Source organism: Ammospiza caudacuta, chromosome 20, assembly GCF_027887145.1.
Source record: "Ammospiza caudacuta isolate bAmmCau1 chromosome 20, bAmmCau1.pri, whole genome shotgun sequence".
Lineage (NCBI taxonomy): Eukaryota > Metazoa > Chordata > Aves > Passeriformes > Passerellidae > Ammospiza > Ammospiza caudacuta.
The window spans coordinates 4,838,902-4,861,694 of record NC_080612.1 but is presented as its reverse complement, the minus strand read 5'-3'; the positions used below and the strand labels follow the sequence as shown (position 1 = coordinate 4,861,694).

General features: G+C 46.6%; 2 protein-coding genes across 2 annotated transcripts in view; both read left to right on the top strand.

Moving 5' to 3' along the window:
- CLIP2 (CAP-Gly domain containing linker protein 2) overlaps window positions 1-11,740 on the top strand; it is a 63,492-nt gene extending 51,752 nt beyond the window's left edge. Inside the window, exons 11-16 of the mRNA XM_058817693.1 lie at window positions 1,005-1,088; window positions 1,458-1,614; window positions 2,651-2,810; window positions 6,233-6,418; window positions 7,178-7,240; window positions 7,736-11,740. Of these exons, the coding sequence (XP_058673676.1) occupies window positions 1,005-1,088; window positions 1,458-1,614; window positions 2,651-2,810; window positions 6,233-6,418; window positions 7,178-7,240; window positions 7,736-7,747 (662 nt within the window). The 3' untranslated portion in view covers window positions 7,748-11,740. The remainder of the gene's footprint in view (window positions 1-1,004; window positions 1,089-1,457; window positions 1,615-2,650; window positions 2,811-6,232; window positions 6,419-7,177; window positions 7,241-7,735) is intronic.
- A 2,613-nt stretch (window positions 11,741-14,353) lies between these two features.
- On the top strand, window positions 14,354-17,980 carry LOC131566675 (E3 ubiquitin-protein ligase RBBP6-like). The gene is made up of 4 exons (XM_058818030.1): window positions 14,354-14,519; window positions 15,155-15,224; window positions 16,736-16,772; window positions 17,888-17,980. Exons 1-4 carry the CDS (start codon window positions 14,354-14,356, stop codon window positions 17,978-17,980), a joined length of 366 nt encoding a protein of 121 aa, XP_058674013.1.
- The last annotated feature ends 4,813 nt before the right edge of the window (window positions 17,981-22,793 follow it).

The following is a 22,793-nucleotide window of genomic DNA, read 5'->3' as shown; positions in this document are numbered from 1 at the left end:
TAAAATTAAGACCTTAATTAAATGTTATTTGCTCTCAGAAGAGGAGTTATTAGATATTAATGTGAATGGCTTCAAATAATGATAGTTACTTTTTATTAAGCTCACTATAAATCAAGTCATTCCTTTTAAGAAAATGTGAGACTTAAACACTCAGGAAACTTGCATAAAGGGTATTTCAACCTGAACTGCACTCAGCCCCCTCACAGAGGGTGAGCTGTAACACTGAGTCTGAGCAATAGCAGAGCTGGATTCAGAGGTATTTTTGTCCTATTTCCATTGCCCTCAATCCTTGTCTGTTTTTGCAGATATGGGATTCTGTAGAACTCATTCAGGTTATACCCCATCCCTCCAAGTGCCCAGGGACAGGTTGGACAGGTCTTGGAGCAGCCTGGGATGGTGGAAGGTGTCCCTGCCCAAAGCTGGGGTGTGGAACAAGATGATCTTTAAGTTCCTTTCCAAACCAAACTATTCTATGTTTCTACACCAAATTGTTTGCTGATTGACAGGTAATTCCTCCCTTTAATTACTGCTCTGAATGGCCACTCAGTCCATGTGTGCATTGTTTACACACTGAATAAACCCCAGAAAGATGTTCAGAAAACAACCAGGTCAGATTTGAGCCACAAAAGCATCACACTTCAGATCTGCAGCTCTGAGCACGGAAATGCATCAGTTCCAGAAAACATGTCCTTTGAAACAGTCTCTGCCTTCCACTGTAGGAGGTGACACAAAGAAATGTGCTGAAAGTTCATGTTGAGTTTTTTTAATTAGTGTTTTATTGTCTTTCCCCCCTCCTCCCTGAGATTGCTTTCCTAACCCTGTCTGATACAACGTCCCGGAGTCACCCCACTCCCAGTGTGGTGGGATGCAGTGTCCCTGTGCCAACAGGAATGCACCACCATGGTGCCCACTGCACCCTGGCCCATGCTGTGCTCCTAACACCTTCCCAATTTGCACAAACCATTTTCCAGCCCTCTCACCCTTGTCTTTTCATTCCCCCACAGACCTTCAGGACAAGCTGAGTAAAAGAGACAAAGAGGTGTCATCCCTGGTGACCCAGACTGAAACTCTAAGGGCCCAAGTAAGTGGTAAGTTTCCCTAATCCAGCGTTGGGGGGAATGAAATATTTCCCTGCTTGTCCCACAGCCTGGTGTTGAACAAGAGCCTAGAGCTGAAACAGGCTGATGCTGCTGTTTTTGAATGGCTGTTGCTGGTAGAAATTAATTCAGGAATTGAACACAAACTGCAGCAGATATTAGTGTCCTGTGAGGGAGGGTTTGGGGTTGTTTATGTGTAAAGTTAATGAAGTAGAAGTCAATTGAGCTGGGTGTGTCCCCTTAGCTACAGCCAGCCAATATGTCTGTGCTTTTAGGAGTAGGAATTGGGAAAAGGCAAAAAGTAGGGATTAAGTAAAGAACTAAGTGACCTTTTTCCCCTGAATCTTCTGCTTCTCATAGCTTTGGAAAACAAATGCAAAACAGCAGAAAAGAAGGCTGATTCGGTGCTCAAAGAAAAGAAGAGGTTGGAAGGAGAACTGGAAGCCTTGACCAAGAAAACACATGATGCCTCAGGGCAGCTGGTCCTGATCAGCCAGGAGCTGCTCAAGAAGGAAAGGTCAGTGTGCAGGTCTGGAGGACAGAGCTGCACACAGGGGGGCTCTGGGAATATTCATCCAGCCCACAGCTTTCCCTTTCTTTAGAGATGCTGATGTGTGAATTTGGTTGGAATTAGAGGCTGTGAATTCTCAAAAGGCACTGCCCTTTCACTGTTTGCCAGGAGCTGCAAAGCAGCTCAGAGGAGACGCTGAATGAAGTCACCACAGGCCAGCCAGGCTGGCTGCTCAAGCAGTGCCTGTGCAGTGCCAGTCTCAGAGCTGGCAAACTGGGACAAGAAAAGAGTGGTGGGAGCTGGGTCAGATTTGCTCACTTTGGCCTTCCTTTGGATCTGTAGCAAAGGTGGGAGGGAGCACAGCTGGGCTTCAGTGGTGTGTGGGCTCTGGGAATGTCTCCATCTCTTCCTGCTGCTGCTTGCATGTGAAAAATATGTATTATATGATTGGCTGTTTGCAAATATTAAAATGAATATTATATGTATTATGTTAGAAAGTTATGCTGTATTAATTCTCTTAAGTAGTGTGTTAAATATAGTTTCAGGTTATGACATAATGGTAAAATAGAACTATGCAATGTAAGATGCTTGTTAACTAGCTCAAGAAAGAGATGAGATAATCAAGAAATTCTTTGCACAGAGATAACAGCAACAAGACACTGAGATCCCAAAGAGAAGAATTATTGCCTCCCTATGGTGAAGAACTAGTCTCCTTATAGACTCCAATGGAGTCCAACCATGATTTATTTACAAGATGAAGAGAGGGAAGCTGCCAATAACCAGAAAACACCTTTGTTTGAAAAGAATTTTTGAATCATGTACGATATGCAACAGGCTATTTCTTTTAAGGGTTAGTCCTTTGTTAGTGAGGATCCTTTGTTTTCAAGAGGAAAGCACCCGAACATTCGTAATTCTTTGCTTTTACCATCCTACCTCTGATTGCCCAAATTCTTACTGCTCTAATCTGTATTACTATTTTCATAACCATATTGAACTTTTAACGTTTTAAAGCAAGGAGTGGCTGTTGTTTCTCTCATGTCAGGAGCCTGAACGAGCTGCGGGCGCTGCTGCTGGAGGCGAACCGGCACTCGCCGGGGCCGGAGCGCGACCTCAGCCGCGAGGTGCACAAGGCAGAGTGGAGGCTCAAGGAGCAGAAGCTCAAGGATGACATCAAGGGGCTGCGGGAGAAACTGGTTGTGCTGGTGAGGGCCCTGGAACCCGTCCTGTGTTGGATGATACTCCTTTCCTGAGCCAGAGATGGGGCAGCTGAGAGGGGTTTTTAAAAACGTTTTATTATATTTTGGTTTTATGAGGAGGGTGAGATAATGTAGATGTTATATTATAATTAGAAGTTAACTATTTTTTAATTACAATACACTATATATTGTGTTATTTATGCTATTATAATTAGAAGTTAACTATTTTTTAATTACAATGCACTGTGTTTCTTGGCTTATTAGTTTTTTGTTACGTCATGCTGCAGATGTCTTAAAGTTAATTATTTAAAACTATCTTTTGTGGGTCCCACTGCAATGTATGTTTATACTTCTATTTTTCTGAAGTATTTAGTTTTATTTGTAGTTTGTTTTATAGTTTTTATTTTGTTTTGTTAGTTTTTTCTTTTGTTTTATTATTTTTTTCTTTTGTTTTATTAGTTTTTATTGTGTTTTATTAGTTTTATATTTTGTTTTATTAGTTTTTTTTTGTAGTATTTATTTCCTACGTTTCCCCCTCCCTCTTGGATAGAAAAAACTTTTTTTGATTGTTTTGTTTATTATTTGCTGCATATGATGAAGTATATAACGTAACTTTATACAGCTTACGTTTAACCTTATATAGCCTTCTGTTAAACTTTAAAAACTTTTTCTAAATTTATTTCCTACAATCCTGGCACAGCCTAGGGGCTGGAGAGCTCTGTACTGCTGAGGGGAGTGGGGAGTCTGAGCCCTTCACTCTTGCTCCAGGTCTTTGTGTTTTCTTTTGTCCGGCTGAGCATCTGATGGGGATTCTCTTGACAGTGACTGAGCTTAGCAGCACCTCATTATGCAGCAAAGATGCCCACATGTAGTTTATCACAGAATATCCCAGTTGGAAAGGCCACAAGGATCATCAGGTCCAACTCCTGGCTCTGCTCAGGACACCCCAACAATCACATGTGCCTGGGAGCATTGTCCAGAGGCTCCTGGAGCTCTGGCAGCCTCAGGGCTGTGCCCGTTCCCTGGCCAGCCTGGGCAGTGCCAGCACCCTCTGGGGAAAGAACCTTTCCCTGATCTCCAACCTGGACCTCCCCTGGCACAGCTCTGGCCATTCCCTGGCTCCTGTCCATGGTCACAGAGGTCAGTGTGTGCCTCTCTGCTTCCCCTCATGAGGAAGCTGTAGTCTCCTGTGTCCTTCTCCAGCGTTTTTCTGTTCAGGTTTTAGATCCATGGTTAAATAGGACTGCAGCTTGTGGGAGGAACTGAAGGTGGTTCAGCTACCCCACGTGTTTTACAGATTCTCTGATCCAAGAATACGCAGTGTCCTCAAAGTCCCGTGTACTTCAACGTCCTCCAGTGGCTGAGATGTGAATAATTGATTTGAAGTGCTGGGAACAAACTGGAGCTGCTCCTGGTCACTTGATCTGAGCTGTGCTCTGCCCCATCTGCTGCTGAAATTGCAGCGTGGTTCTAGGCATTATATGGATTTATACCTTGACTTTCTGCAGCTCTTGGTGTGAGAATCCTTAAAATCAGAGGGTTTTGGGAAAGCTGCAAAAGGCAGGCCTCAGAGACAGCAGAACTGTGATTACAGCTAAGCAATACCCATAAGATTGGTCAGCAGAAAAATTATGTAAGTAGAAAAGTAAGGACAAATAGAACAATGGTTTGTGTATTAATGCTTGTCTAGAATAACTCCCTAAGCTACAGAAAGAATATCTAGTGAGATATTAGGAAGTTCTAAGCTTAATAATGGAGCTCTGTGCACTGTGTTTTAAGGCTCACAAGCAGGTATTGTATTTGAAATAAGCAAGCATGGTTTAACCAAAGGTACCTGTGCTTATAGTGGTTGGATAGAACTACTGTCAATGTGCTTTTGCTTTGTGTGATAGATTGTGGTGGTTCCAGTTGTGGTTTCCCTTGGTCTGGATTGAAGGCACTTGAGACAGTAGTTCATGTTCCGACTCAGGTGTTTATTATTTCTTATCAGTAAAACAGTCTCACTGCTGTGAGTTCTGCAGCTTTTCATTAGAAGGCACAAAATGGCAACAATCTCTTGTTACAAGGTCTTTTAAGACTAAACTATCCAATTAAGAACTGACACCTGGATTATTTTCCCTTTTAACCCAATAACTGATCCCACAGAGCTGCAATGCAGACTTTTCTGCCCAATTACAAAATGCCACCCAAACCCATGAAGAAGGAGCATGAGGAAGAAGCCCAGAACAACACCCTGTGCCGTCCATCTTGCTTGCATCTACAACATATAAAAAAATCCCAAAACCTCAATTTCTTACCAAGTGATGCACCTACACTGCTCTCCATAATCTATTTCACACTTTTGGGGATTCCAGCCTCTCTTGAAGCCTAGGAAATTTTCTCCATGAATGGGGGTCAAAGTCAGTGCTCCCCTGGGGTAGGGCACCCCAGAGCAGAAAAGTTTCCATAGTTGGTCAAAAAACTTTTAAAGTGAGTTGTAAAACTGAGCTCTTGGTCTGCTGCCTGGGATGTGAGCTGATGGCATCTTCCCATTGTCATAAGCATGTAGTGAGAGTGATGCTGGAAAATAGAACAGCTTGAGATGCCTTCCCCAGCAGTCCCGTCCCGTCTGTGATTTGTACAGAGCCCCCAGCTGGCAATACTTGGTTTTGCTGTAACACCTCCTGTTGGGAAGGATGAAAGTTTGACAAGAAAGTCTCACAGATATGTATGCTTAGCAGAAAGATTTTTGAATGTAGAGTCTGATGAAGGAATAGAGATGGAAGCAAGTTTTGATATAGAAAAAAAGAATTGCTGAGCCAGTCTCACTGGATAACCAAGGAGGCAAAGGGTGTGTTAGTTAGAAAGGGTTTTATGCCCTAGAGCAAAGGATAAACCCACCCCAAACAAGAAGATGTTTTTACCAAGCAGAAAGAGAGCACAGGCAAACAAGTCAGCAAAGTTACAAGTAGTAAAAAGGTCTCAGAATTTTCCACTGCAAGAAAACTGAAAACCAACTTCTAGCTTAAACTATAATATAGTGACTTCTAGTGATTGGAGAACAGTAACATGAATATGATAATTATAGTAGTTATGATAGGCTGTAGATAATAGTTAAGGTATAGATTGGTTCTGCTGTATTAAGATGCTCAGCAAAGTGTATAATGTATTTGTAACCAAAAGAAAATTATATAATGCATTGTAACCAAAACCAAAGTATACAATGCAATGTAACCAAAAGAAAAGTCTATAATGCATTGTAACCTAAACTCAGGGTCTCCAGGCCTGCCTGCAGCTGGAGCTGACAGCTGTGGGCACAGCTCTGTCACCCACAACCCTGCACTGCTGTAACACCTTGGATACAATAAACTGCATTTTGGAGACTGCCTGGAGTCCCCCATCCCTCACTCAGGCTCTTACATTGTCCCATTTTCCCTGTGCTGCCCCAGGACAAGGAGAAGGCGGCGCCGGAGCAGCGGCGCTTCTCGCTGATCGACCCCTCCTCGGAGTCGGAGGTGATCCGGCTGCAGCACCGGCTCGTCAGCACCGAGGACGTGCTGCGCAACGCCCTGGAGCAGGGACACCAGATGGAGAAGCTCATGGAAGCCATGAGGCTCTCCTCTGAGAAAACACAGGTACCTCAGCAAACAGGGCAGCTTAGCCCTCATCTGTGGCATTCACAACCTCTGAACGTGATTCCTTCACCCAGAAGCCAGGATCAGGTGTCACATTGCACCGTGCCAGTGCTTGAGCCTCTTGCTGAACTCCCCATCCTTTGGCAGGCATGCAAAAACTCTGATGGATGGAGAGTCCAGAAAGTTCTCCCATCTCAGAATGCAGATTTGTTCAGCTAATGCTGCTAAAATCAATAATGCTTTGAGGAAGGCAGCCAGCAGGTTGTGCCTGTGTGTGGCATTCACATTCTCTGGAAAAATCCCTTCACCCAGGGTTTTTCTCCTGGGAAGCTGAGAAGCCTCAGAGAAAAGGAAAACAATTCTTATCTCATTTGCTTCTCCTGTGTTTTGTTCCTTTGGAATGTGTTTGGAGATTGTTTACCCACAGATGATTGTTCCATTGCATTCTGCTGTGAGTTGTTTTCACTCTTTGGCCAATCAGGGCCAAGCTGTGTCAGGACTCTGGAGAGAGTCACAAGTTTTCATTATTATCTTCTAAACATTCAGTAATTCAGTATTCTTTAGTATAGTATAGTATTATTTAATATAATATAGTATAATAAAGTAATAAATTAGTCCTCCTCATCATTCCCTCTTATTCTTGTGTGGAGTGGGCAGCTAAGGAAGGACAGGGCAGCCTTGCCAGATTTCAGTGCTTGTAAGCAAAAAACACCAGGATCTGTGTTGTCTTCGGTAAGTGTTGTCTGTTTTCCATTGCAGACTGTTGGAAACTCTGGGTCTGCTAATGGGATTCACCAGCAGGATAAATCCCACAAGCAAGAGGTAAGTTTTGAGCAGAATGTTATTTAAAACAATATCTGCTTTGTGTGGCTTCTTGCTTGCTGTAGTGGGGACAGCACTTCGCACAACTCCAGTTCCCAGGTGTGATGGGAACCTCACTAGAAACCCCCTGAAGCCATGGGCAGGGTGGTGGTGAGGGGCACACAGAGAGAGGGGCAGGGCAAAGGGACCTTCCCCACAGTCTCCTGGGTCAGGGCTGTGTCACACTTCCCCTGGCAGCCCCTGCTGGAACCTGCTGAGCCTCAGCTCTCTGCTGTCCCCTTTGCATGGGTGACATTTGTGGGACATGCTGTGCTGGCCTCCCACAGCAGACTTCATCCACATATACTGGGCAGAGCACTGGGCATTCTACTGCACACCTCTTTCAAAAAAACCTCTGTGCTTTCAAAAAAAAGCCTCTGTGCTTTCCAAAAAACCCTCTGTGCTTTCAAAATAAAGCCTCTGTGCTTTTGCCTGACAAGTTCTGTTTTTTTCCAGGAGAAGCTCTGATAGAGAAGAGGTGGAAAGGATCATTTCACGCCAGTATCAGCTCCTCTGCACAGTCAGGAAAAGCAACACCACATCTGGCTTTAGCACCTCCAAAAGACCACACACAGTATTTTCACTTTAAAGCAGGACAATGTTTATAATGTACTAACTGATGTAATCAGGACAATCCCAGAGTCCAGCTTTCCAAGACAGCCATTGTTCCAGGAGGGAGCAGAAGGACCTCTCTGGGTTTGGTTTCTTACTTGTATTGGTTTTGACTGTGGAATTTGTATTGTTTGAGCTGCCCTTGTCCCACCAGCTGACGTGGTTTGGATGACAGCTGCCCTGACCTGTGGCTCAAGTGTCAGTGGGACCCCACAGGAGCTGCAGAGGGATTTGCCTGTGGTGTTCAAAGCATGTGCCCAAAGGCTGCACCCTTCCCACAGGATCTGGCCCTTCCCTCCCACACTCCCTGGTGTCCTGAGGACCTGCACAAGTGAGTGAGACCTGCTGGGCTAATGATGTGAGGTTTGGGGATGTGTTCTCCTCCTCCCTTTTGGAAGACATCACTGTTTTAGAGCAGAACCTGCACTTAGTTCTTGTATTATAGCATGTCGTGGGAAATAATCCGGTTTGAGAGGGGTATTTATTTTGTTTCTTCTCTCCTGGCATTTGGGGAAGAGGCTGTGTTGGCTGCTCTGGGTTTGGGGTCAGGCACACCTTGCCTGGGTGTATTGGCCCTTTTTCCTGCAGTGGGATCTCTGAGCAGGCTGCTGGAGCCCTGTGCCATTGCCATCTGTCCAGCTGGGTCCCCCTCACTCCTGGAGGGTTCCTGGGCTCTGTTTTGAGCTCAGGACTCCACAGGTGCTGGATCTCAGCATTGCTGGCCTTGGAGCTCCATGCTGGGGGCACTCACTGTGGGACAGACACCCTGAACAAAGGGTTCCCTCCTTGCCTGTGCAATTGAACAGCTCACTGTGATTGCCTGGAGCTTCCCAGAGCTGTCCTGGGCTCTCCAGTGTGATGCCCATCCCCTGCTGCCCAAGGTGGAGGAGGTGGAGGTGCTGCTGTGAGCCTTTGATGGCTTCAGCAATCCTCTGTCATGACCTGGGTGTGTTTGGAGCAGAGGCAATCCAAGAGCAGAGCCCACACAGCTCCTGTGTCTGTACCAGCAGAGGATCTTGTTCCTTCTTCCCAAGGCTTTATTCCAACTTTGCACCACAGCTCCCAGGTGATAACAGGGCAGAGGAAGGTGACAACATGCTCTTAAAGGTGTGAAAGAGCCAGCTCAGGGTCACTCTTCAGCAGCACAGGGAACAGTCACAGCAATATTTCTCCAGGCTTCTCCCAGTTAGTGCCACCTCCTCCAGCCTTCTGCTATGATGGGACATCTGTGACAGGACAAGATGGGGAGGAGATCTGAGCCAGACCCCCAGCAGGTGAACACGAGGGCACATCAGCTCTGTTGCTTTTTGCCCTGATTTCCCACAAAGTTGTGTCACTTTTTCTTAGTGGGTTGCCAGACTCCTGCTTCTCTGAAGGAAGGGCAGCCAGAAGCAGCCTGGGAAAGACCTGAGCTTCAGGACTGTGATTTTGCCATGAGGAGGTGACATTGAACACCTGACCCTTCTCACCTGATGCAGAATTGGTGATCTCTTGTCCTTCAAGGAGGATGGGAGAGGAAGGAGAAGTAAAATAGGTCAGAAATCACAGCAGAAATCTGCTCATGGTAGCAGGAGGCAGGGCATGGCATGGAACTGGCTGGAAGTAATTCATGTAGAATTCTATCCTGCCATGTAGAAGTGTTTCTTCAGCTCTTACAAATCACCAGGAAGATTGGCACATCTCTGCCTACCTCTGGGAGTTTCCCAAGGGATTGTAAGAGTGGTCTCCAAAACCCTCCTGGCTGAGTATTCATCTTCTAAGTGATTTTGGAAAGTCCCAGAGGGAGTTTTTGTTTGTTACAGCCCTCAATAGTGAATACCTCACTGCTGGTTTGAAGAATTTAGGGCTGATGTTCCCCACAATGCTCCTGTTGGCTGGATTGTCTCTGAAGTCATGGCTGCAGACCCCATGGCCTTCCCTGGGCACCTGCAAGAGGGAGGCTCCCTTCTGGATTGTAAATTATTTTCCTGTTTGGGTCTCCTAGTGACTCGTGGCCAGCTGCCTTCACCTGCAGCAGAGACATCTCTGTTTCCACCTCCCTTTGGCTCTGCACAGAGTGGGATCCCCTGGGAGTCAGTCCCCATGTTTTTGGTTCTATTGATCAGATCCAAATTTGCCAGGCTGGAAGAGTCTCTGGTTCCTGCCTCTGCCCAGGGACCATCCCCTGAGAGCAGCTCAGACCTGGGGCTTTTCCTGTTCAGCTCAGGAGACAACGCAGCACAGGCGCAGAGGGTTCAGGGCAGGTTCAGAGTCAGTGCTGATGGTGTTCTCTGGCTGTAGATGACTGTGCTGCTCCCTGAGGATCAGCCAGGAGCTGCTGGCACTGCTGGGCTCTCTGTGCAGGCTCTGTGGTCACTGTGTGACAGGGCTGAAGGTTGAAGCCCCTCTGGGGTGCAGGTCCATGGGAGCTGCTCCCAAACAGGACCATCCACAATGCCAACAGATATTTGTGTGCTCATGTGGGCTTCAGCTCAGCCCTGTGTAAGGAGGGATTGCACTCACTCACTTCCTCCCTCTCCAAAACTAGCACAGGCTTCCCCAGGGCACCAGCCTCTGGCTGCCCTCCTGAGGTGGTGAGAGACCACACTGGGGACAAACTTGAAAAGGACAAGGGGGAGGTTCCCTATCCCCTCTATTTATTTGTAAGTTTAATGCTATTTTTACCTATGTGGTGGTGTATAAAGTGCTTCACAATCCTTGGTCCTGCTGGCTTGGTTCTTTGGGAGAGTCTGGGGCCCTGGAGCAGTGGTGATGTCCCGTTGTCCTGTTGTTGATCCGGGCTGGTTCCTGTTTGTGCCTTCACTCCCCCTCTGGCTTCAGCCTTGCTCTTACCTCGCTCCCTGGGAGCTGCTGAGGGAGGGCTGTGCTCTGCCCAGCCTTTCTCCCAGCCTGAGAGTGCCATGCTGGTTCTCCAGCTGCAGGTGGGTCCTGAGCAGGGGTGCAGGGTGGGGAGCAGGGGGTGACACAGCTGGGCTCCAAGGGAAGGAGCAGCCCTGACAGTCAGTGATGCTGTTCTGCTGGGAGCTGAGCCCTCATCCACTGCAAAAACAGCTTTTGGGTGGAGACTACTTAATATGGAGTGATTTCTTCTCTATTTCTCAAGACCAAAGGGGAAAAGAATGAGTCTTGCTTGGGAATGTCAGCTTTATCCCCCCTGCAGCATCCAGAGAGCTGGAGCAAGGGCAGCACCGTGCTGTGCCCTGTGGAATGATGGTACCAAAGTGCCAGCTGGGTGTCACAGCTCTGCAGTGCCAGGTGCCAAGCTGCCTGGGTGTCACAGCTCTGCAGTGATGGTCCCAAAGTGCCAGCTGGGTGTCACAGCTCTGCAGTGCCAGGTGCCAAGCTGCCTGCCAAGGCCTTACAGCTCCTGCCTCCCCCCAGCCACCAGCAGCTCCTCTGACTTGCAGTAGAGATGCATAAGGGTTTCATTAAACAGAACAATGCAAATGGCACTGTAAAAGTCTTAATGAAAACTCCAATACTCCGTTATTCAGCAGCTTTAGCAGCTCAGCACTATCTGTAGGGAGTTATTAATACACTAAGATCCTATAGGCCTCCTGTAAGTTACCAGAAAAAAGATGATACTAGATGTATAAATGGATGATAACCTTTTACCCATACAGTATGTATTACAATTTTGTAGCTTAGTCATTTTTTGGCTATCAGATTTTGTTAGTATGATACAAAAAAAAAGGCAAAAAAAATGTTTGACGGCTAATGTCTATTTTGTTATTTGATTCATTTTCTTCCTCTGTACAAAAGCTGTACAAATCTGTCTGTGTAACTCCTCCACATCTGTATTCATGTACCATCCCCCTTGTCCTGGCTTGCTGGTGTGGTGAGCTCCTACTGAACAATAAACTCTGTGGCTGAATTTGGGCATCCTGGGGCGTGTTCAGGGTGTTCTGCAGGGCACAAAGGGTCCTGAGCTGGAAGGGGCTGGGGCCGCGGGGCTGTGGCACTGCTCCCCCTGCCCTGGGCCCCAGCAGTGACCTGGAGCTGTCTGTGTTTGGGCTCTGCAGTGGCTGGGAGGCTGCAGAGCTGTGTGGGGAGGAGCTGAGCTGGAGCAGAGCAGTGTTTGCTCATGCCTGAGGTGGGGACAGGAGGCCCAGCACCATCTCCTGGCTGGGAGCTCCTGCCATCGAGTGTCTCCCAAGCCTCAGAGTGGTTGTGCTGTTTATCAATCCATGGTTATTTTCCATCTGATTGTCTCCCCAGCCCCTCACTGACATTTCCACAATGCCCTGGGGTGAGGAGTGTTGCAGGGTGCTGTGCCAGACCCGCCTCCCTGCACCCCAGCACTGACCCATGAGCGTTTGAGCACAGACTGTGACTGGGTCATCCTCATTCCTTCCAGGCCATCCCCCACAGCCCTCCAGAGCACATGGAGATGGGGATGGCACTGAATCACTCCAGGAGGAGCTGCCAGCCCCCAGCCCCTGTGCCTCTCTTGTCCCTTGTTCCCACCATGTCCACATGGATGCTCTGAGCATCACAGAGTGATGCTGTCCCCCTGAGGTGGGACTGCGTGGATTTATGCCAGGGCTTGGTGTTTTTTTCATGGTAGAACATCTCAGTTAGGAATTTCCTTAACTGCCTGTGGCCCTGGCTCAGCACTGCCCATACAGCAAGGGAACATCCATCTCCTCCTGCCATGTTTTCCTGCATGCAGGAGCTGTAGTTCCTTTATAGAAAAGTGCTTAAGATATAGGGGAAAACTGGAATGATTTTCCCCTTGCTCCCTGGCTCTTGCTTTTCCTGGATTTAAAATTCTCCCCTAATAAGATTACCTGAAAGTTTTAAATTATTTTCAAGAGCAGCTGAAGTTTGCAGGGCTGGTTTTATTCCAGAGCAAAGCCCCAAGAAAATTAGAGGTGCCTGATGACAACACCATGAAACCTGTCCATGCAGCCTTATCCCAGAGTTGTCACAGAGGCTGTGCAGATATCCCCGATATCCCCAATTTTTATTTTTCTTTTCAAGGTGGGTAAGACACTCTTGTGTCTCCAGCAGCTCCCTGACCCTGTGCAGGGTCTTGGCACCGAAAGGGTTAAAAGCACTGTGCCTAGGCATACTGGGGAAAGCATAAAATACCTGGTAACAAATAGAGGAGCTACCAAACTTTAGCACAAAGCATACTTAGGAAACCAAAAGATACCTGGTGACCAATACAGGAGCTACCAAACTTTAGCACAAAGCATACTTAGGAAAGCATTAAATACCTGGTAACCAATACAGGAGCTACCAAATTTTAGCACAAAGCATACTTAGGAAAGCACTAAATACCTGGTAACCAATACAGGAGGTACCAAATTTCAGTCACAAGCTAGAGACCCAGGATGAAACTTGGCAAGAAATAAGGAGCAGAACTTGCAGAAATGAAGAACAAAGCTTGCTGAAACCAGTGAGAAAATCACTGAAAGAGCCAACAAGAGGCTGTACATGCCTGGAGGAGAGAGGTGAGAAGGGCACAGTGATGAAGACGTCCAGCCTTCATCAGACAGAACCTTTGAGGAATGTCACAATAAAACAGAAAATGAACGATACACACTGAGACGTCCAAGGCAAAAAAGGTGCATTTATTTCTGGATTTTGATATTTATAGAATTCTAAAAGTGACCATGGATTGGAGGATGAAATTGCCACCTCTCCAACCACACTAGTTAAACTAACAGTTTGTCAATTCTCTCCTCCTCCAGAAAGGAATGTAAAACAATCATTATTTACATGAAATGTGTGTGAGAAACACTGTCACTGACATATTTGATGAAAATCCTTTTGCTAGGATTTTTCTCCTGAGAAGCTGAGACACCTCAGAAAATAAATGTAAACAATAATTATCTGATGGCTGTGGAATGTGGTCTGGAGATGGTTTCCCAACAGGTGCATCTTTGATTGGTCTCACGTGGATTGTTTTTACTTGATGACCAATCATGGTCCAGTCACAGGATTTTATTATTCATTCTTTTCTAGCTTTCTGATATGTCCTTTCTCTTTCTTTAGTATAGTTTTAGTATATAATTTTCTTTTAATATAATATAGATCATAAAATAGTAAATCAGCTTTCTGAAACATGGGGGCAAGATTCCCATCTCTTCCCTCATCCTGGGGACCCTCAAACACCATCACAAAATACCATTACAAAAATGTAAACATCAGAAGGCTTAGAAGAGCTTTAGAAGGACAGGGTGACCGAGGAAGATGTGGAGCCTTCCTCAGTCCCCCCACCCTGGTGCTCTGTGCTGCTCTCTGTGTGTGCTGAGGACAATGAGGGTCCTTTGAGCAGAGCTCTGGCGTTCCGTGGCTCCTCAGCACCACGCCACGAGGTCACAATGCTCTGGGTGGTGCCCAGCTCTGTGGGTCTGTGCTGGCTGCCCTGGCAGTGCCCAGCAGAGGTGCCGGGCCACCCTGGGCAGCTCAGGCTGGGAGCAGCGAGTGCTGAGCCGGGCCGGGCTCGGGGCCATGTCGGGCGTGCACTACAAGTTCTCCTCCAAGCTGGGCTATGATGTGGTCACGTTTCATGGCCACAGCATCTCCCTGGCTGACCTCAAGCGCCAGATCATGGCCCGAGAGAGGCTCAAGGTGGCCAACTGTGACCTGCAGATCCTCAAAGCTGAGACCAGTGAGGGTGAGTGGGGCCCGGGGCCACCCAGGTGTCACTGACATATTCTATGAAAATCCTTTCGCCAGGATTGTTCTCCTGAGAAGCTGAGGGGCCTCAGAAATGAAATGTAAACATTGATTATCTGATTGCTTGGAATGTGCTTTGGAGGTTGCTTACCAACAGGTGCATCACTGATTGGTTCCATGTGAATTGTTTCTACTTGATGGCCAATCACAGGTCCAGCTGTGCTGGGACTCTGGTCAGTCACAAGATTTTATTATTCATTCCTTTTCTAGCCTTCTGGTGAAATATTTTCTATTCTTTAGTATAGTTTTAGTATATAATTTTATTTTAATATAATATAGATCATACAATAATAAATCACCCTTCTGAAGCATGGAGTCAAGCATTGATTCCCTCACCCTGGGGACCCTCAAACACCACCACACCCAGGGGCAGTGGCACAGATCAGCAGTGCCACAGGCTGTGGGAGCCCTGCTCTGCCCTGGGGACAAAAGCCAGGCTGGGAAAGCACAGTGGTGCTTATAAAACTGGCTTTTACAGCTCTGAAGGGATTCTGTGATGTGCCATCTAATTCCATGTCCATATCCATTCCTCCCAACTGACTCACACTTGTTCTGCATTTGTGCTGTTCTCAGAATACTCTGATGATGCACAGATCCCAAAGAACATCTCAGTGATTGTGAAGAGGGTCCCAGCTCGAGCCACGTGAGTATCCATGAAGCTCTGGATTCCCTGGGAGGGATGTCAGGGTGTGAACTTCTTTTCTTTTCTGGATATGGGTTTGCAGAGGCACTTGGACTGCATCTGGTCAAAGCTACTGTTAATTTCCTTTTTCATGGGGTAGATTTAAATTTATCTGCTCCAAAGCAGACTCCCACTGTTAGGTTTGTGGGGATGTGGGGTTCAAACTCCAACACTGGTAAATCCTATGGTGATTCTTGGTTTTGTTCTTGGGATGATTGGGCTGAGAGCCAAGTCACAGATCCTGTTTCCTCTGCATGAGGAGAGTTCAGATTTTATGTGTTTGCTTTTAGTGGCTTTGTAGTAATGACAGCTACACACTGTAACAATTACATATTATTAGAAATAAACTTTTAATGTGCTCCCATCAGAGAAGAGTCTGGTTGTCAGTACTTGACTATTTCTTGCACTGGGGAAGGTGGGTTTGGGGACTGTGGGATATCTGGCAGGTATCTTGCACCCCAAATTTGGGGCTTTTACACAATGTCTGTAGAGGAGAGATGAAGAATTCTGGATGCCTCAGTGTTGGCTTTGGTTTGGGGTTAATGCAAATATGGATGGTTCATGCTGGCCTGTCACAGCTTCCTCCCTTTGGGCTGCATGGCTCTCCCCTGGTGTGGTGCTGCCTGCAGGGGGAGGGTGGATGCTGGCAGTGCTCAGATCCCATCAGCTCCTGAGTGAGAGGGCAATGCCTGTGCAGCTGCAGGGATGGCAGCTCCCAGGCAGAGGAGCTTTCTGTCCCTGCAGCTGGAAACACGGCAGAAATACCTGGCAGAGAGGCTGATGAGTGGGAGGGATGAGGATCTGCTCTCACAGGGGTTGTGTGTCTGATTCCTCAGCACCTGAATCAGACACACATCACTGAGTGTGTGGAATCCCAGCAAGTCTGCAAGTGTAATAAACAGCTCCCAAAATATTGTTGCATTTTCAAGATCACCCGAAAGGAAATTCTGCCAATTAAGACTCTTTTTTTTCCCCCTACAGAGCTCCTAAATTGCACCAACCCTTAGGAAAGGCTTCCAGGTGACCTTTCTACCAGCATTTGTAGGCACTGTAGCATCTGTAACACACTGGGCACTTTGGCCCTTAAGGATGGCAGAGATGTGAGCAGGGCTCCCACAGAGAAACACCAATCTGGAGATGGAGCTGCTGGCAGTTCTGGTATTGCTTTGGCACAGGAGGGATCATTTTTCACTAAAAGGAACCTGCACTCCTGAGCATTGACACTGTCACTGTTCTGGCTAAGAAAATACACTCCTGTGTAACTGGTGGCAACAGAAATGAGATTTTGGGGGCTTTAGTTGCACTGAAGGTGCCAAGAGAGAAGAGTTTATGAAGACAAATAAACTCCTGCATTCACTCAACTATGAGAACATAATGGTTTGAGGTTCAAGTGTTCTTGTTGGTTTTCACTGCTTGATGCTGGGTCCAAATGCTTCATTTTAAGTTCTGATCACCTCTGTTTCTTCTGCCAGGAACCAAAAGGAGCCAGTGAGGGGAACATCCAAGGCAGTACGTAAAACCCCAGCCTCACACTTCTTCCTACACACTGCACTCCATGCTGAACAGTGCAGCCTTGCATTAATTTTCTGGAGATTGAACCTGAACATGGTTTAATTATTTTGTGAACAGATTTCTGACTCTTCTGCCCCCCTTACTCTGGCCCAGCTCATTAAGGTATAGAGATATTGTTTGTCAAATACTTGACAAAAAATAATTTGCTTAGGATTTATAATCTTATACTGTGACCTACAGCTGGATAATTGTGGTAATGTGATCAAAACTGTATTTGTAGTAACTTAAGGTGTTTATTGTAAGTTTAAAATGCACGTATGTTGTGATGCTATCCCAGAAAGAGAAGTTCCCAGGTTGGGAAGAGGAAAGGAGAGCACCTTATCAGCCCCAATATAATCTTGCAGCATTATTTCTTTTCAAGAGCCAAAGCAGCAGCACTTCAGCACCTGTTTCCCATTTTTATCATCAGTTTTGCACTGGAAACTAACAATTTGTGTTGTACAAATGTGTACAGAAGAACTGAACTGGCTGTAAGTTATGGACATTTCAGGGAGGCTTGCAGCAGCCAAAACAAACATTTCTGGAACAAGAACACTTGTGAGACTTGAGTTTTGAATTTTTGGCCATGACAGCTATAGGTCTATTCTTTGATTGCTGCACTTGTTCACAAATTGGGGTCTGGGGACAGTGGATAACACAATCTCCTTTGTGTGATTGCAGACAGTGTAAATGATTTTGGTATCATCATTACTTTGTAAAAAGTGCCATATTTGAATCTGGGTCTATTCCCAGGCATGTTTTGGTGGGGTTTGGTTGTGTTTTGTAAACCATTTGGGTTCAAACACATTGGTGAAGTGTCTGTAAATTTCTCTGTAAATGTTGATGGAAATGATTCCAGAGAGGTGGATCTGGATCATGTTCCTGCACAGAAAAACACTGTGCCAATGGAACACCCATTTATTAAATCTCTGAACTGGCTGCTTTTGTGAAGGAATATCTGTGAAAGCAAAACCTCCAGAGGCTGATCTCTCCTAGGCTGCGTGGAGGCTGTTTGGCTGTGGAGGCTCAAACGTGTTCTTCACGTGTGTGTCCAACCCTCCCCTGTCACACAGACCCCAAATCTGGCTGAGGCCAATGCTGCAGAGGAGGACAAGATCAAAGCCATGATGATCCAGTCCTGCCGTTACTATGAGCCCCTCAAGTAAGTGTTGGCAAGGTCAGAGCTGGTCTTGGAAGAACATGGAATAATCACATTTATCTCTGACAAGGGATCTGTTCTGACAAGGGACACACATTCCTACCTTCCTCTTTTTTTACCCCCAAAACCTTGCAGTGACCTGAAGCCACCCTTGGGTCCTGTTCCATCATCATCTACCAGCCCTGTTCCCAGGCTTAAAAGGAGCTCAGGAATTCCCATGAGTTTTATGGTGGAGGTGAAGGACCCCAACACAAAGGGAGCAATGCTTACTCCCACTGGGAAATATGCCATCCCAATTATTAATTTGTAAGTATGGATTTAATTGCACCCACCAAAAGTGACCAAGAGAAGCCCTGGGGAAATGTCTGAGTGGCAAAGCCACCACTCTGGCCACCACCTGTCCTTTGGGGCAGGGAGTGTTGCCTCTGTAGCTGATCCATCCAGAGGTCACCCAAAACCCCCAGATTATGTAAGCAAGGAAATAACAACTGTAGGACAATAACAGCACAAATCCAAAGTCCTGAGGCAGCAATGCAGGGTCTCCAAAATCCATCCATAGCTCTGGGAGTTCATTGGGCACAGGAGAGTGGAGAGAGATGGACCCTCCTGGATGCTTTTGCACTCACGCAGCAGCTGCTCTTCTGCCCTGGCAGCAGGAACTTCTCCATGGCACCAAGTTCTTCCACGGGCAGCAGCTGAGAGATGCTTTCACATGAGCATATGGAGAGGAAAGAAAACACATAAAACAAATTTCACAGGAAAACAAGTGGGGAGAGGAACTGTTTTGAATTAACTTCATCATGTTCTTCTTTCACCCATACAGAACACAGCCAAGGTCTCCAGCTGGAATGGAGCCTCCAATGAAAAAATTCAAGAAGGCAGACAAGACAGTTTAATTAATGTTCTTCATACTTCATTCATGTTCTGTATTAATGTTCTAAATAGTTTCTTGTTCTAACTTCCTATTCTTATTTCATTGTTCTTTATTCACTGTTCTTATTTCATGTTCGTAACTCATTGCTCATTCATTGTTCTTGTAATTCTTCACTGTTCTTATTTCATCTCTCTTAGTCTCTTGCAAGACATATTTGGACAATAAAGAGAAAAGCATTGAAAGGAACATACTTTGCTATACTTTTCCCTAGATGTGCTCCTTATTACAAGCCTTTTCATGTCACTGGAAAGTAACTTGATGGGTCAGTACTGCAGACAGCTGCCTTTGATGCTGGTTTTCTTTCTCATACTCTATGCAATAAAAAACTCAAGAAAATAGGGATAAGAAAAGACCTTGAAAGGTGAAAAAAAAAAAAACAAACCAAGGCAATAATGATTAGAGATATTAAAGCTAAGAAGATGTTCCAGAGAGGATTTGCTGGAGTCTCCCATATTCACATGTCTGACAAAGAAACAGCAGAAGGTGGCTGACAAGGTCAGGGTGCAGGAAATATATTCCCTATCCATGTTGTCAGGTTTCCCAATGCTTGAAAGCAGATTTGAAAGTCCTCAATGGTTTATTTCCTCCTCTGGCTCATAAGTCAGCTCTGTATCCCCTCACCCAAACGTTGCTGCAGTAAAAGCTTTGAAGCAGGAAGGACTAGGGGTGAACAGAACAGGCTTTGGAAAGGGGCAGGTGGGGATGGATGGCTGCTGTTGAAGGGAAGAACTTGGTTGAATTGAATGTTTACTTATCATTGTCTACTTATCATTGAATGTTCAGAAAGACTTAAGACACTAAAATGAAATAATTGCTATTAAACTACTTAATAAAACTTTTTGGCTAAACTTGTCATATTTGAAATCTAGGGCCATTCGATTTTGCCAGCATTTTATCTTGGGCTTGTTATTCTGGGTTACATTTGAAAGGTCACACATTTTGGTGCAGCAACTATTAGGATGCTGTTCTCTGCCACCCCTTTAGCAGCTTTATCTGCCAGTCCATTTCCCACACTAATTGATGTATTTCCAAATGGAAGAGCTTTGCAATGCACGACAGCCACTTTGGCTGGTACCTGAACACTTTCTAGTAGGTGTCTGATAATGTCTCCACCTTTGACAGGAGATCCTTGTGCTGAATGGAGCCCTCCTTTGTTCCAGAGAGCTCCAGGGGCATGAACTGCCCCAAATGCACACTTAGAATTAGCCCATATGCTCCCCTTCTTCCCTGTGACAATTCCAGGCTGCCATAGACCGAGCAGCTCAGCCTTGTGTGCACAGGTGGTAAGAGGTAATGGGATGGCTTGGATTGGGCCCTACTGCACACCCAAACTTCTGCTCTCCTTTGCTCACAAAATTGCTCCCACTTGCGGACAATTCCCAGTCCAGATCTTCTCCCAGAGGATCTCCTCTGCTGCAGTGAAGCTGATGAACACAGTCATGTTGTGAGGCTTCTTTCTGGTACAGATCCCAGGAACGTGGCTGGCTGCAAGGCAGAGGTGTCTGCAGTTCCACATCACCCTGGTCCAACAGGACAACTTGATGCTTAAGCATTCGACCTGGGGGTAACCAGTGGCCTCCTTTTTGTCCTAGAGCTGAGAGGACCAAGGGTGGAACATCAACAGTCATCTTTTGGCCCATGGTCCATTCTGGGCTTTTGTATTAAAAGGCAGTTGCTGCTACAAGTCAAAGGCAGTTAAGGGACATCCCTTAACTGACACTGCCCACTTGTTTGGAAAAATATCCTATGGCCCTTTTCCAGGTCCATAACCTCTGAGCTAACACCCGTAGCGCAACACGTCAGTGTTCCTGAACAAACTGCTCAAGAGGCTTGGTCAAGTCAGGCAATGCCCCTGCAGGGCTGACATTAGAGCTCCCTTGGGCTCTCTGAAAGCCTCTGCCATTCTGGAGTCCACTCTAGCACCTCCTTGGTGTAGCACCTCCTTGGGCAATTCTCAGGGCTTCATATAAAGGTCTTACCCATGGGCCAGAATTAGGAATCAGAGCCCAGACCACCCATTCCTAGAAATGTTCTTGACTTGCAAACAGACCTTGGCTCTGGAGTTTGGCTCTGTCCTTTCGGTTCCAGGGTTTGGCTGTCCCTGGGAAATGGTGAACCTTAGATAGGTAACATGCTCTTTTGCACTCTGGGCCCTCTTCTTGGATACCCTGTAACTGGCTTGCCCCAAAAAGGTCAGTAAGCTTAGAATTATTTCCATGCATCCTGCTTGAGTTCCTGTATCAAGTAAAAGATCACCTACATACTATAGCAAAGCCATAGCCTCATTCCCCCTTTCCCATACTGAATTGGCTGCTGCAGCCCTGGCCAGCTCTTTGAACTCCAGAGCCTCTCCAGGAGTGGGGAGCTGCCCCAGTATGGGGATTTACAAGAGGCAGATCCTTTACAGCCCCTTGCTCTAAGGTGCCAGATACAAGGCACAACAGGGACCAGGCAGAGAAGATAGCAGAACTTTCTGTCTTGATGTTCCATAAGGAACAGTTAATTCCTGGCGAAAAGAGCTGAAGCAAAGAGCGCTGGGCAGTCCTGAGTAAGGGTTTTTATACAGATACAAATCAGGGGGTGGATACAAACAGCTAACCAACAGGGCATCCTCAGGGGAGGAGTGAGGGGATTCCACCAAGAGCCTTGCAAACTTTAGCAATTCATTCTTCTAACCCTCTTCTAGCTTCTAACTTCAACAAATGTTTTTTCTGCCTAACCAGTCCTCCGTCAGGCTCCAACTGAATCCTTACTCGTTCCACTGCTTTTGATTTCCCTGGAATTCCATTGGTCCACACCAACACAGTGACAGTGCTTTCCACCTCCTCCCACCAGGGATGTGCAGGAGGGAAAGATTGATCCAGCATTCCCTGCTGACATTGCCCTCTGTGAGCCTCTTCCCCCACTTTTGCCATTTCCACAATTCCTCCACCTGGAGATAGCAGTGCGTCTGAAACTCCCTGACTAAAATCCCAGGGCTCTTTGCCATGAGCTCACTGGATGGGAGCATCAGAGGATCTCCCTGAAAAATGTCTGGAGGGCACTGGAGTCCTCTCGATCCTGTGAATCCATGGAGCAAAAGAAGGAGGAAAGTTCCATCTGGGTCATTAGAAACTGTCACCAAAACTAGGATAAATGAAATCCTCAAGCACTGTCATTTTAGTATTAGTGAGTTAGGCATTATTTTATTCTGGTCAGGGCATGTGGAGGGGATAGTTCCAGCCACACACACACACACTAAACTTTTGATATGTTGTCTGTTTTTAGCAAACAAAGGAATCAACAGTCATCCATTCTAAATCACATAATTCCAAGACTCCATTAATCTATGACTTCATGGGACCCACTGGTTCCCAGGTGTGGAGTGGGGTGCATTGCCTGGCAACAGGAGTTGTGTTGAGAAGGGGCCTCAGTCCTGCAAGGGATTCGGAAGGAGAAGGAGCCTGCTGGCTACTCGTCCTTTTTATTATTGCTTTGCTCATTGCTTCCATCAACCCTTTTGTGCACCCTGTTTGTCATCCATTTTGCTCATCCCTGTCAGGGCCAACCAGGCAGGAGGCTTGTGACAAATCAGGGACAGAGAGTGTGCAGACATGGCAACAGCTCTGGACACACTCAGCCTCTCCCAGATGCTGGATGTTGCCATTGGGACACCAGAGAAGGGAGCCATTCACTTTGCAGCCTTGAGAAAACTGCTGCTGGCCATGCTGCAGCACCTGGACGTGCAGTACCTGAGCAGCCAGGAGCCGTGGCCAGGCCAGCTCAGTGGCTCCTCCCTTGCTGAGGTTTCTTCAGAAGTGAAAGTTTTTAAGAAAGAGATGGAAAACTACAAGAAGCACATGTCCAAGGTAGAGGCTCTCCCCAGCCCCCGGGCACTCCCCCAGCA